The 15,765-nt window shown below is 36.4% G+C and overlaps 1 protein-coding gene across 4 annotated transcripts in view; it reads right to left on the bottom strand.

Moving 5' to 3' along the window:
* Positions 1–15,765, bottom strand: part of GRIA4 (glutamate receptor, ionotropic, AMPA 4) — a 532,647-nt gene that overhangs the window by 96,029 nt on the left and 420,853 nt on the right. For all 4 annotated transcript variants that reach the window (XM_006833788.1, XM_006833786.1, XM_006833789.1 and 1 more), the window contains 2 exons: positions 8,618–8,671; positions 870–1,028 (listed from right to left, as the gene is read on the bottom strand). In XM_006833788.1, the coding sequence (XP_006833851.1) occupies positions 870–1,028; positions 8,618–8,671 (213 nt within the window). The remainder of the gene's footprint in view (positions 1–869; positions 1,029–8,617; positions 8,672–15,765) is intronic.

The following is a 15,765-nucleotide window of genomic DNA, read 5'->3' as shown; positions in this document are numbered from 1 at the left end:
TACCAGCCGCTCCGCGGGAGAAAGATGAGGCTTTCTACTCTCATAAAGATTTACACCCTCGGAAACCCTGTACAGGGTCGCTATGTGTCGGAACCGACTCGAAGGCACTTAACAACAACAACAATGTTAAGTACCATCAAGTGAGTTCAGATTCAAAGAGGCCCTGTTTAGGATTTCCAAAGAGTGGCTGGTGGGCTTGAACTGCCAACCTGTAGTTAGTTGTCCAGTGTTTACCCTACAGCACCACATTAGGACTAAAAAAATCACTAATCTTGGATTTAAGAAAGATTATGCTATTATTTATATGTCTATGAAAATCTTTTTCTTAAAAATTCACTAACTTTGGTTGTAAATACTAATAGCATACCTCTATATGTCTGTCAGAAAATAAAGCAACCTGACCTGTTCATTTGGATTGTTAATTTGAAAAACAAAACAAAACACATTTTGCAGAAGCTTATACAGTTCACATTTCTATAAATTTCCTAATTTATCTATTTATTATTAATAAAATTTCCTATTTATTTTATGCCACTTTGCAAATAAAGTTGTTGTCTGGATGGGAAAGTTACCTACGACTGCTCACATTGGAAGTATTGGGTTTGAAAAAACAAAATGAAAAGAGCATATAATTTCTTCAAGGACATTTATGTGCAAAAACCCATCATTATAATAGTAAATTACTTGAACTGATTTATAACAATTCTAATTTTAAAAACATAAAAATGAAGAAATTACTGTATGTGCAGAATAGTGAAAGTCACAAAATTATTCTTTCCCATGCCACACTACAATCTGACTAGAATAATTACATAATGCATCTCTACTTTAAATTGAAAACAAGATCTTAAATAAATACAAACAAATACCTTTGGCGGTGTCTCAGATCCTGGATATTCTCTCTGATCTAGTTTCTTCCATCTATCCATTAGTTTGGTCACCATAGGTGTGTTAAAATCCACCAGTTGGAATCCTGTAACATTGGCTCCCCCATGTATAAATCTCTCAAGGGAAATATCCTTGAATCCCTGTAAAAACCATTGTGACAGTTCGTTAACTTCACTTTGTTAGATTCACTTCAACTCTTTAACAGTAACATAAATTAATAACCAATGTTGTTAAGTGCTGTTCAGTCAGTTTTGTAGAGTGTTTCCAGGCTGTGGCTGGTGGGTTTAAACCACTGACCTTGTGGTTAGCAATCCAGTGCTTATTCTGCAGTGTCATACCAATATGGACAGCCAAATAGATTTCTAATAAAACAATTACTAGAAAGATGTGGAAATCCAATTGTGTCAATTTAGCTATTAAATTCTATCATTGTAAATTCAATGCCTGAAGAAGGATGTAAATATTTCCAGTTCAGTTCCATTCAGTTTCACAAGTATGCCTTTTATGAAACAAAGAGGTTAAAAAAGACCAGAGTTTGAATGCCACCTCTGTAAATTTCTAGCCTTGTGTTTCCCACATGCAAAATAAAAAAATAACCCTAAAGTTATGAGTATCTAACACGTCTAGTTGTAATTCAGAAGATGACAGCTACTATTAATTAATTCACTCAACAGATATTTATTTCATGCCTCTTATGTGGCAGTTAATTTGACAGCTCATCAGTAACATTCTCATTTCATTGAGAAAGAAACCAGACCGCCAGAAAGCAAGTGTGTGTTTTTGAAATGGGTAAAGTACCGTTCATCAATCTCTAGCTAATAAAATGTCAGCTGAACATTTGTTTGTTCCTACCAGAGTATAGGCTGACCCACAGGTTGGCAAATGATTTCAATGTTTTCTAAAAGCCACACTGATTCAACTATTGCATTTGTTGCTAATTGATGACATTATTTTCTTTCAGCAGTGACTGAAACAGAGAATCCGCCAAGCCTTATTTCACAGTGTTATACCACAGCTGTAGGATAAGCACTGGATCACAAGGTTGGTTTGAACCTCAAGGTTGGCAGTTCAAACTCAACTAGCTGCCCCTTGGAAACAGGGTCGCTATGAGTGGGAATCAACTTGACAACATGCCATAACTATAAGGCACACATGCAGAAGATGCAACCTTCCAAAAAAAAATCATCTCACGTAAAGTCTAATTGAAAATTAACAGTCTACAGTTCTCTGATTCCATTTTGTTACAATGGTGAAGGTTAAAAAAAAGTCAAATCTGACTAAAAAAAAAAAATCTTTTAGTTACAATTTTAATAAGTGGGATGTCTTCACTTATTTTAGCTATGTCTGTATAAGCAATGTCTTTAGTATATTTTTGTATAATTTTATATTGAAAGAAGATAGGATCTAGATTGTGAAGCAGTTTCCTTGGAAACAGTTACTTCGATGGTCATTTGGATTTCAGTTTTCAATTAGAGAATAGTGTGTAACTGAAAGTTCTGTGGTAAGCTTGAAACAAAATTGGTATGTTGGTGTTTTTAGTTACCACCAAGTTGATTCCAACTTGAAAGGCTGTGGTCTTTCACCAGGCCTGTCCTCTGAGACCCACCTGGATAAATAAATAGGAACTGTCAACCTTCTCTGTAGCAGTCCAGGGTTTAACCATTTATCCCATCAAGGGAAATAAGTAGGTAAATAAAATAGGTAAATAATGCCAACAAAGGCAGGGGAAGGCCAGGGGAGAGGCTTTATACTTGTTGAGATTGGTTACTATGGTGCTTGTATTGTATAATGGGTAATGATCTAAGAAAGAATTCACATCCAAATTGGTCTCCCTTTCAAATATCATTTGCAATTCATAAGCCTCTGGGAGAAAAGGAAATGTTTAATAAATTATAGAGATCCAGATATCCTGATGACTATGTAAATCTGTCACTGTGAGTTGTAATTAACTTGAAGGCAATGGGCTTCCCTCCCCCCCAATAAATGTATCATAGATTAAAAAAATGTTCATTCATTCTCTAAATTTTACCTCATTCAGACATTTCTGCTGTTCTTTTTAGCATTTCAAAGCTGACTAAAACATATTAAGACAACTCTGATGCAAATAACAGAGGGAACCTTAAATAGAATGGGGGAAATTTCCCCTTAACATCTTTTTAAAATTTTTTTTTAATGATTTATTGTGAATTATGAGATAGTTTACATGGGAGGACATTAGGTTTACATTCATGCTATCATATTTCATTGCCATGGTTACAATCCTCTCCATGCACCATCAATCAACCTGAAAGCCTGCTCCCTGCCCCCCTCCTCCCCCCGCCCCGTCGTCAGCACACAACCCCTCTCCCTCTCTGGGGCTAGAGTCCCAAGCCTCTTCATCTTCCATGTAATCCACGTCATCGTCTCTGCCTCCATCTCTGGTGTCACTGTTTCTCTGGGTAAGGTCCCTCACTCTGCTCTTCTCTCTTGATGGTCCCAGGGACCACGGCTCCTGGACTGCAAAGTCAGCCACTCCCCTCTTTTTGCTACAAAATGTCTACCTTTACATTTCCAATCCTCACAGCCAGTCCTGATAGTAATTATTTACTATTGTACCAAAAGAGATTTATACCCATCTCCTTTCGTCAGCCCTGCCCAGACAGATTGGATTCTACTCAGTGGAGATTCTACCTTTCCTCTGCACCCTCTGGATCTAGGCTCCCTCTTAAAAGTTTGTAAGCCAGTCACTTCTTGCCTTTGCAGCCCCTCCTGCCCCCACCCCCCCATTTTGGGTAGCCAGTGTCCAAGTCGCCCATCCTTGTCTACTCTGTGTATGGAGGTGGTTCCCCTTAACATTTTTTAAAAGCAGTTTTTCTCTTTTCAAGATGGATCTGGTGAAAGGGGATGGGGAGTGATAGTGATAGGATTTTATGATGCAATTGTGAATAATTGTTATCAGGATTAATTGTAATTGTTACAACTATAATGGTAGAAGATGTGTTACTAAAAGTTGTTGTTGTTGTTGTTGTTAAGTACCGTGGAGTCGGTTCCGACTCATAGTGACCCTGCACAGGGTTTTCAAGGCTGTAAATCTTTACGGGAGCAGAATGCCTCATCTTTCTCCCGTGGAATTGCTGGTAGTTTCGAACTACCCACCTTGAAGTTGGCAGCTCGACTCGTAACCACTACGCTACCAGAAATCTTACATTTCAGGACCATTAAGAAGGAAGAGCATGAGTGGAGCATGAGATCCTACCCAGAAAAGTGATGACAGCAGAGACGGTACCTGAGGTGATAACATGGAGAGAGAGAGCAGCTGAGGACCTACGCCCGTGAGAAAGGCTGTGTGCCTGTGGGCAGGAGGCTGCATTGCAAAATGTGCCCTGTGGACATTTAAATGAGTATATATATTTTTTGTTTTGTGTGTGTACATCAAATATTTTTTGCTTTGTTTATTTGGGAAAACTACGATGTGAAAGCAAAGCCATACATTGGAAACAGGGTAACTGTTGTTATAGGAAGGGGAATGTAATCAATGAAATGAAACAAAATATATGATTGGTTGAAAGTAAAAAAAAAAAAAAAAGAATTTATGATGGTTACAGGTGGGGAAGAGGGAAAATTATTCATGGGTTAGAGGGTAGACACATGTCAACATGGGCACAGAGCAGGCAACATACAGCAAGGGGAAGGAAAGATGAAGGTGGTGGGAGACACAGGAATGTAATACTACAGGGAAGAGAGGTAAATATTGATAACTGCTGGTACATGGAAGGGATTGCAATCATCGTAATGAAGCAAATATATGATAATGTTTAATGTAAAACTGATGATCTGCTCTGTAAACCCCTAATAAAAAGTAAAAAAAAATGAAGTTGTGAAGAAACTGATTTAAAATATGCACTCTTGAAGCAAAAGTTGATAAGATAGTGATGTCAGGCATATACAATGCAGGATGTTGTAAAATGTGGAAAGCACAATGGAAACAAATCAAATAGCATCAAATTGGTATAATCTTAACTGAAGTCATTGCACTTTAGTAAAAATGTGCTAGACTTCAAATTTTGGGTACTAGTTTCTTGTTCTCATTTTGTTACTAAGCAAGGTGTCTCAGTATAGATAAATCACACTATATATCTTGATTTCCTTACTCCTTCAAAATGGAAACCACACCCTTTGCTATATAGAATCTGGCTTATAGCAACCTTATAGGACAGAGCAGGACTTACTCAAGGATTTTCAAGGCTATAATCTTGATAGAGATGAACCGCTACAGTCTTTTTTCTGCAGAGAAGTTGGTGGGTTTAAACCAACCACCATTCGATTAGCAGCTGAGCACTTAACCACTGTGCCACCAGGGCATTTCTTACCTTTTTTTTACTATGGGTTTGAACATTGTGACTATAGAATATCTTAAAGTGTTAGAATATTTGTAGCCACCAGTAGCCAGTAAGTATTGTTATTTTACAAATTATTGCTTATTATGAACCACAAGGTCGGTGGTTCAAGCTCACCAGCCGCTCCTAGGAAACCCTATACAGGGTCACTATGGGTCACTACGGACTCGATGGCACTTAACAGCAACAAGGACCTCTTGGTGTGGTCATTGTTGTTGTTAAGTGCCATCGAGTCGGTACTGACCCACAGCGACCTTATGTATAGAAGAATGAAACATTGCCTGATCCTGGACCAAACTCACTACTTGGTGTGGAGCTGCAGGATAATGCACTGGACCGCAAGGTTGGTTTGAACTACAGGGTCAGCAGTTTAAATTCACCCAAGGCTCCTTGGTAACCCTATATAGGGTCACTATGAGTCAGAACTGACTCAACAGCGCTTGACAAAAACAACAATAAGGAGCTCTGGTAGCGTAGTGGTTACGAGTTGGGTTGCAAACCTCAAGGTTAGCAGTTCCAATCTACCAGCTGCTCCACAGGAGAAAGGTGAAGCTTTCTGCTCCCATAAAGCTTTACAGCCTTGGCTATCCTATACAGGGACTCTGTGAGTCAGAACTGACTTGACGGCACACAACCACCAACATCATTAAGCTAGTCTCAAAATAGCCAGGTAAGTAGAAGTTCCCAATTAACTGCAAACTATAATTGTAATTATAAATGGAATTATTTTACTTATTTCATCTTCACATTTGTTTCTAGTAGATAGAAATACAGATTCCTGTTTGCTCATTTTTTATCCTGTCACCCTAGGAAACACATTAATTTCTTCTAATAGTTTTAAAATCAGAGTTTAAAGAATTTTCAATATACAAGATATTCTTCATTCTCAATCTGAATTATTGAATTGATATTTCTTGCCTAATTACCCTTTCAAGAACATTCAGTATGACGTTCAATAGATGTGATAAGAAAGTACACTCCCATCTTGTTCCTGACCTTAAGGGACATCCATTCAGTCTTTCACCACTAAGTATTAGTATAAAATAATGTTAATGTATTTTCCTTTTTGTTTAAGTTTGCAATGACTTTAAATTTGAGAATCCCAAATAGATAACTTTCAAGAAATAGCTGTCGACTGACTCAATGAATCAAGAGACACTATGGTTTTGGAATGATAGTTGTTTTAGGGATAAATGAGTAAGTCAATACAATCTTATATTAGTATACCACATTATAGTATAAATAGGTGCAAGGCGCTAGCCAAATTGTGCTACAAATATATCAACTACATATGGCAAAAACTTGCTCATTTCTAGTGAGAAAAATGGTTCTGTTATCTAACACAAGCAAAAATGTTTTCTACTTATGTTACTACTTGTTACTACTGCCAAGTGCTGTAGAGTCAGTTAGAACTCATAGTGACACAGTATGGGGTTTCTGAGGAGGGACTGGAGAGGTTGAACTGCCAACTTTTCAGTTAGCAGTTGAATGCTTATCCTACAGTGCTACACCATTATAAATATTTACATAATTAAATATGCTTCCCTCTTCTAGAGCCATTTATGACAGCCCATGATGTGGCACTGTGGGTTAATGAGCCAGACTGCAAAACCATTTGAACTGCAAGGTTGGCAGTTCAAGCTCACCAGCTGCTCCTTGGAAACCCTATACAGGGTCGCTGTGGGTCAGAACTGACTCAACGGCACTTCACAACAACAACAACAACAATGATATCAATTAGTATAACTATTAACATCCTTTCATTTTGAACTGGCTTATTATTTTAGTTGTCTAAATAATTTAGCGACTCATTTCTGGCATGATAGTTTATACAGTTATGATTGTTTTTCCTTGAATTTTACTGCTTGGAAAAAAGGTGTGTCCAAACCCACTATTTTATAATCAAAAGTAATTAATTCGAATCTCATTGTACAATGTTATTGTGAATACAAACATCTTCATAAACGGAGGTCTCTTCTTTTACAATAACTAATACATTAATACCAGAATATATTCCTTTTAAGATTTATATTTTTATAAAATGTATTAAAGCACCTTGCTATGGGTCTATTAAACTCAATAGAAAAGACAAAGATTCCCAGTGTTTTCATGATAATCCATTAATAGTAGCAAAATTAATTTTATTCAAGAAATACAATACAACGAGCATTTTCAGTCCATTGCTGCATATCTCAGCCTTGCAGTTCACTAAAGCAGAATTGTTTTTTCAAAGCATGATGGTGCACTTACCACTTAAAAAGAGAATAGTTAGATTTGAATTTCTTTTGCAACCTTTAACTCTTTTTCTTCTTCAAACTCAAAATACGTACCACAGAAATGTGTGGAGGGAAAAGATAGAAAAAGAAGAAAACATCCTTAACTAGGATAAATTACTTTAGATATCAAATCCTACATGCAGTTGGTACTCCTCTAAAGCAAGAGAGGGATGCCCTCTCTACAGCCCATTTCTCCTGTACTGCAAGGCTAACAAATATTTAGTGAATCCTGCCAACATATCCAGAAAGACTGGTCTTGGACTTCGAAGGATTTAATAATAATACATGTATCTTGTACAATTACTGTGCATGTAATATGTGAAAAGACAACATAATTTTTAAAAAGTGGATTATTCACTTTTAAGAGACATCCTTAAATTACCGTTTCAATCCTGTTATTCTTATAATTGGAAAACACGGGCCATCGGTTTAGATTACTCTTGTAGTACTTCTACGTATTAACATTCTTTATCACAGACTAGCATTTGTCATTTAGGCAGAGAAAAAGTCACTATTTAATTAGACAAGTGATATCAAAGAAAAGTAAACATTATAACATTATAATGAGCTTTAAAGGTCACTTTGGAAGATATCTAGTTGATCTGTATCAATATATGTTGACTTCTACTTTAGCAATATAATGATGATTTTAACTAAAAAATTGTTTCTCATGTGTTATAAAAATCTTAGTAAATACCCTATGTTGGGGCTCTAGTGTGGCACTATGGGATAAGCACTGGATATCCAAATGAAGGGTTGTTGGTTCAAAACCACCAGTTTCTTTGGAAACCCTATATAGGTTTGCTATGAATCAGAATTGACTTAACAACCATCACCACCCTATACTGGTGTCCTGTCGTGGCACTGTAGTATAAATACTATACTTCTAACCATACAGTTCAGCAGTTGAAATCCATAAGCTACTCCTTGGAAATCCTATACAGATCTCTATGAGTGGGAACTGACTCCACAGCACTTGACAATAACAACAACAGCAAACTTATATTGGAGCATTATTTTAAGGCACTGTTAAATCATCATTATTCTTATGAAAAGTAGAAAACAAAGAGTTCTTACCAAATTTGCAATGATATAATGGTAGCCTTTAACATGCTTCCCAACACTTACAATCTGTAAAGACATAGAAAATGAAAAAAAAAAAACAAATTGAATTTTTCTGAATGATTATTTTGTTAAATAAAATATTATGAATTCTAGCATAATGCAAAGTGGGAAACTAATGATAGGAAAATGGTGCAGTTTTCATTAGAAAAAATGATTTATTCTAATTAGGATAATTATATGAGCCACATTAAAAAACAAATGGTTAAAATAAAAAATGACTTTTTTTTGTCTCACATTGATCTATATTTGTAGCACAGTTTTTTTTGAAAACTCACATCTTATCCTCTCAAGTAGAATGACAATGCTATGAAACGAGACAAGAATGTCCATACATTTTCAAAAAGAATAAATTAAAAGAAGCAAAAATTATTTTTACCAAAAGCATTTAGATGTATTCAGTATAATACATCTGATAATCTATAGAAATGCAATGTAGGCTATTAAATATTTTCAGCTGATAAAAATGATTGTCTATGAATACTCAGTTATTTCTCATTATTATAGCAATATTTATTATACTAACAAGAATAAGAAAAAAAAAATCAAATGTCATCAAGGGGGAATTTGCTTTGCTAAATATATAGGAAATCAGAAATTCAGAACCCTTTTAAAAGGAAATAACAGAAGTTCTCAAACATTTCAACTTTATTTTGGATTATAGCTGAAACTCACATCATGTGTAAAGTTAACATGGTAATCTCAATGGTCTCCTCAAAAGCAATAAAGCAACACATCTCAGTTTTCCTTTATGATTACTTCTAAGACCTCATTTTTACATTTTGAAATGTTCTTTTTGACAATGAACATGATGTAATTTCTCTTCAATTTAACATTACCAGTATAACAAATCATTTGATTATTGTATTCAAAATGGCCAATACCAGTCCAGTTCAGGTCACAAATGCCTAGGATATCTATCTTTATGCATTCTATTTTAATTTTTTCATATTCCAAGTTTCTTAGATTCATACTTCTTACATTCCATGTTCTGATTATTAATGGATGTTTGCAGCTGTTTCTTCTCATTTTCAGTGTGCTCCATCAGCAAATGAAGGTCCCAAACATTTTGCACTATTCATGTCCTTATGGCCAATTCTATTTTGAAGATGTGCCCCAGTTTTATTTTGAGTGCTCTGAACCTGAGAGTCTCCTTTTCTGGCACTATATTTAACAATGTTCCATTGTTATTCATAATGTTTAATCATCCTGTACTATACCTGATAATGTTCTACTATGTTTCATAAGGTTTTCAGTGGCTAACCTTTTTTTGTCATTTAGACAGAAAAAAAGTAACTATTTAATTAGACAAGACAATTCTGCCTAGTCTGTCTTAGTCTGGAAGCTCTGCTGAATCTTGTTCACCATGGGTGACCCTACTAGCATTTTAAATAACAGTGGCAACACCCAAACCACCACAGTATGACAAACTGACTGCCTACAAGTAAGTCCAGTTAATACCACTTGATGATTCACATGTATGCACCAATCACTAAAGCCAGTAATGATAAAACTGAAGAATTCAGCCAATTTCTTCAGCCTGAAATTGAACAAACATGCAATCAAGATGCACTGATAATTACAAGCGATTGGGATGAGCAACTGATGGTCTGTTCCACAGTCTGTCCCTGGCCTTATTTTGGCTGAAGATATGGAGCTTTTCCACAGATGTAGTCAACTTGATTGCTATGTATGCCACCTGGTAAGGTCCAGGTGTATAATCATATCTAATAATGTTTAAAAAAGGTATTTGCAATAAAGAAGTCATTGGTCTTGCAAAATTCTATCATGTGATCTCCAGCATTGTTTCATCACCAAGGCCACGTTTTCCAAATACTGATCCTTCCTCTTTGCTTCCAATCTTTGCATTCCAATCGTCAGTAATTATCAATACATCTTGATTGAATGTTTGATCAATTTCAGACTGAAGCGATTGGTAGAATTCTTCAATATCATCCTCACTGGCTTTAGTGGTTGGTGCATAAATTTGAATAATAATGGTTTTGACTGGTAGGCATATGGATATTATCCTATCACAGACGGCATTGTACTTCAAGACAGATTTTTATATATTCTTTTTTTCATGAGTGCAATGCCATTCCTTCTCAATTTGTCATTCCTAGTATAGAAAACCAGGTGATTATCAGGTTCAAAATGGCCATTGACAGTCCACTTCAGCTCACTAATGTATTGATGTTTATGAGTTCCATTTCATTTTTGGCAATTTCTAATTTTCCAAGATTCATAATTCCTACATTGTAACATCCATGTTACAATTAATAGTGGAAGTTTACAGCTGCTTCTCTTCAGTTTGAATTGTGTCCCATCAGCAAATGGAAGTCCCGAAGGTTTAACTCCATTCGCGTCATCACAGTCAAGTGTACTTTGAAGGGGCAGCTCTTCTCCAGTCATATTTTAAGTGCCTTTCAACCTGAGCTATTCATCTTCTCACATTAAATCTGAAAATATTCTGGTGCTCTTCATCATGTTTCAATATTCAGTATGCTGGTACTGACAGTGTTCCACTGCTATTCATAAGGTGTTCAGTGACTAAATTTGGGCAACAGTCCATCTCTCCTTCCTAATCTCTTTTCTCTGGAAGCTTAGCTGAAACATGTCCACTGGGGGTTACCCTGCTGGTATTTCAAAGTATCATGGCATAGCTTCCAGAATCATAGTAACACACAAGCCATCACAAACTGTCAGACGAGTTGTGGGATATTCCTTATAAGTGTATAGATATTATCCTATTACTAACAGTATTATATTTCAAGATAGATCTTGAAATGCTCTTTTTGACATGAATGCAATGCCTTTCTTCTTTCCTGTATAATAAATCAAATGATTGTCTTAGTCAAACAGCAATACCTGTCTACTTTAGCTCCTAGTCATAATGCCTAGGATATCAATTGTTATGTATTCCATTTCATTTTTATGACTTTCAATTTTTCTAGATTCTCTGTTCTGACTATTAATGAACATTTGCAGTCCTACTTTTTTTTTTAAATTTTTTTTTATGATTTTGAGTTGTTCCTCTTCAGCAAATAAATGTCCCCAAAGCTCTGTTTCATCAGCATTAGTAAGGTCAACTCCACCTTGAGGATGCTGCTCTTCCTCAGTTATTTCAGACAATGCTCATCTGCTATTCATAACGTTTTCAGTAGCTAACCAATCAGAAGTGATCTGCCTCCCTTTCTTCCCAGTCTGTCTTAGTCTGAAAGCTCTGCTGAAAACTGTCCTTCTTGGGTGACTTTGCTGATATTTCAAATACTGGTGACATAGTTCCCAGCATCACAACAACATGCAAACCACCACAGTATGTGTATGACAAACTGACTGACAATTTGTGGAAGTTAAGAGTAACTTGTGTCAAAAACAAACAAATATACTACAACAAAACCTGAGTGACTTTACTTTGAATGTAGACCAAACTTTTTTTCTGTGTATTTGATGTTCGTCTTTTATAAATATTGAAAAGAAGCAGCTTGCAGATAATAGACATTAATACAAAATACCTATGCCTTCCTATAAGAGTAATTGGTCCAATTGTCAAGAGAAAATAATGTCTAAAGTGAGGACTTGGTTACAAAAATTATGAAATTATGACCTTTCATACAGAAGAGAAAAAAATGTATGAGCAGAGACTTTGCAACTCCTTTGTTTTAAATAGTTACATGAAACAGAGGCTATAACTAGATTAAAATAATGAATAAGTGTCTGCTTATTAGAGTTCTGTAGAGTAGGTTACGAAGGATACATACATTTCTTGGAGCACATATTTTTTTGTTGTTAATTGAGTGAAGGTTTACTGAGCAGGTCACCAGATTTACATGAAAGAAATCAGCTACTTCGTTTCATCTCTATTGCAACCCCCTCATTGTAACATGATTTATCTACTTCCTCCCTGTGGTTCTTGTTTCCATTCCTCCTTCTTCCCCAACCCTTCTGAATTTTGTCCTTAGGTAAATACTGCCCTTTTGATTAGGAATGGTTGGTCATTCTATGGTGTGCAGACCTTCACTGGTGTTGTTGTTGTCCTTATATTCCCATCTATTGCTTGACTGAAAATTGAGGCATGAGAATGAGTTCAGGTTCAGATCTGAAGGATGACCACGAGCCATAGGCTCAGTGTTCCACCGGAATCTGTCTGACCAGTATGTCAGCTCTTTTTTATGATTTTGAGTTTTGTTCCATATTTTCTCCCACTCTATCCAGTACCATCTAATGTGGTCACATACTTTCAAAGAGCTAGTCTTTACAAGAATAAAATGCTTGGGACGAATTGATCCTTTAATTACTATTTTTGATATGGTTTTAGGAAACAAAGATTGTTTCCTTGTGCTGGTCAAATAATTCAGTTCTAAAATCAGGTCTATGTGTATTATTAAGCTACACACTAGGTAGAGACACTGTAATTATTTTATTATTAAATTATGACAAGGTTAATCTTCATAAATATGGCTTTAAAATATTTATTTATTAAAGAGTTAAGGGAAAAACTGAATCTAGAAGGACAATTTTCCATTTTGTCTCACTCTACAATAAAATTTAGTTCAACAAATTGTAATGGAGTGTAAAGGAGTCCTGGTGTGGCACTGTGGATTAATGCGCTGGACTCCAAAGTCGGTTTGAACTGTAAGGTTGGCGGTTCCAGCTCACCAGTCGCTACTCGGAAACCCTATACAGGGTGGCTATGGGTTGGAACTGATTTGACGGCACTTAACAGTAACAACCCATGTAAAAGTTAAGGGCTAGGATACCCAGGGATTACAAAGATAAATAAATCTGTGCTGCTGCTTCAAGTGCATTTATTATCTCATAAGGAGATAAAGATCAACCAGAAATGATTCACATACTGAACAGAATAAGTGGAGTGCTATTGGTTTCAAGGAAAAGTGATACCATTTGGTTGGGAGTACAAGGAAGATTTTAAGAGTAAATAGATACTAAATAAATATTGATCGGATGAATGAATAAAGAAGTTAATGATATAAATGTCACAAACACAGTATAATAATATAAATTTGAGATTTGCAAATGAATAAAATTTGACCTAGAATCTGTGGTCAGGTTCTGTGTTAATGCTTTATACATCAATGCACTCAGGGGCCCTTCTAGATAAGAAAATCCAAATCTCACTCATAACAACCCTATAGGACAGAGTAGAACTGCTTCATAGGGTTTCTAATGGTACACATGGATGTTGTTGTTAAGAGGCGTTGAGTTGATTCCTACCCATAGCGACCCTGTATAGGGTTTCCATGGAGCAGCTGGTGAGCTTGAACCACCGACCTTGCAATTCAAACAACTTTGCAGTCTGATGCATTAACCCACAGTGCCACACCAGGGTACATGGATATAAATAACTTGGGTTTTGCTTTTAATTTGATTTTATAAGTCAAGTGGAAATTCCTTTCCCAGTTGCTACTGTATTCCAAACAATTCAGTGACACATTTAAAACAATATAACACATTCAGTGGCATTGTTGTTGTTGTTGTTTTCCATTGAGTCAGATCTGACTCATAGCAAGATTTTGGAGAAAGGCTGGTGGGTTTGAACTACTGACCTGGTGGTCAGCAGTCTAGTGCTTGTCCTACAGCACCATAGAGACATTGTACAGTATTTTAATTTTATTTCATCCAAAGACATTGTACAGTAGATGACACTATAAATGTTGGAAACAACATCATGAATTCCTTTTCTAAAGGAATTCCAAACTCACAAATAACACCTCCCATTACTGATTTTTAAAATGTTTGAGTATTTCATCGATGATAGAAACAAAAGCTTCTATTTTTATTTGATTTCATCCAAAGAAAAATAAAAGCAAGGGGCTTTTGCAAACAAACTACTGTCTGTAAAGATAATGGCAGTGATTTTAAGCTTAAAGAATTTAGGGATGAAGAGAGGAAAATAAGGCACCCCAGACTTAGAATATCTAGGCGCTTAAGGGAGAGGAGAGGCATAAGAGTTTTAATACATTTTTTCAGAGAAAAATGTATACATATTTTTCTGTATTTGTATGTGACTAATTTCTTCAATGCTTAGAGGTGTTAGAAATTAACAAAATTCCTAATTACAAATGATTCTTTGCTGAGGATAAGGCAAGGGAAAGTTGTCCCCAAACGGAAATAGCAGTGTCCCAAAGTGGTGAGATCTCCTTCACGAGAAGTACCTTTGTTGTAAAACACTGTCAAGTCACTTCTGTATGGGGTTTCCAGGAGTCCTGGTGTGGTGTATGGTGCTGCAGGATAAAACACTGAACCACAAGGTTCACAGTTCAAATCCACCAGCCGCTCCTCAGAGACCTATACAGGGTCACTATGAGTAGGAACTGAGTTGAAGGCACTTAAAAACAACCATAGTGTTTCCAAGGCTGTTAATCTTTGTGGGAGCAGGAAGCCTCATCTTTCTTCCTCAGAACAGCTGGTGGTCTCCAACCACCGACGTTATGGATTACAGTCCAGTGCTTATCCTACATAGCCACCACTCTTCCCAGAAGTACCTAGCAAAGGTGAACTCACCTTTAGTAACAGATGTTGGGCAACGGTCTGTCTTTGTACTCAAGCATCTTGTACTGATTTAAAATTCTCTGTTTTCATAGTCACTGGAATATACACTGTTGATGCCCTGGCTAACTTTACCTCTTCAATGCATAAATCACTTAACTTCCAGTTGGCAGCCCCTGAATTTCCTTGTTTGAAAGTCTTCTTTGGTTTCTAGAGTCCTCTTTGTTCTTAGGGGGTAAGAGGACAGGTCAGAAATGCCAGATGATTAATGTCTCCCTTCGCAGCAGCCCTCAAGCAAAGAATGAGAAGAGTTGGTGAATAAGCACTCATACTTCAAATCCATTGCTAACAATTGGGATGATTCTGAAAGGTGCTTTTCACTCCAGTTCCAGTTAGAATGAAGCCCCTGCACTGACATTGTAAATCACCTCATGAATGCACCCTGTACTGCTTATAGTTCACCATTCTTCTTCTAGTGTGGAGTTCTGGTGTGGTGCTGTGGGTTAATGCACTGGACGGCAAAGTCAGTTTAAACCACAAGGTTGGCAGTTCAAGCTCACCAGCTGCTCCTCAGAAACCCTTTACAGGGTCAC

The sequence above is a fragment of the Chrysochloris asiatica genome, unplaced genomic scaffold, assembly GCF_000296735.1.
Source record: "Chrysochloris asiatica unplaced genomic scaffold, ChrAsi1.0 scaffold00008, whole genome shotgun sequence".
NCBI lineage: Eukaryota > Metazoa > Chordata > Mammalia > Afrosoricida > Chrysochloridae > Chrysochloris > Chrysochloris asiatica.
Note: the sequence above shows the minus strand (reverse complement) of the source record. Positions and strands in the feature narration are given on the sequence as shown.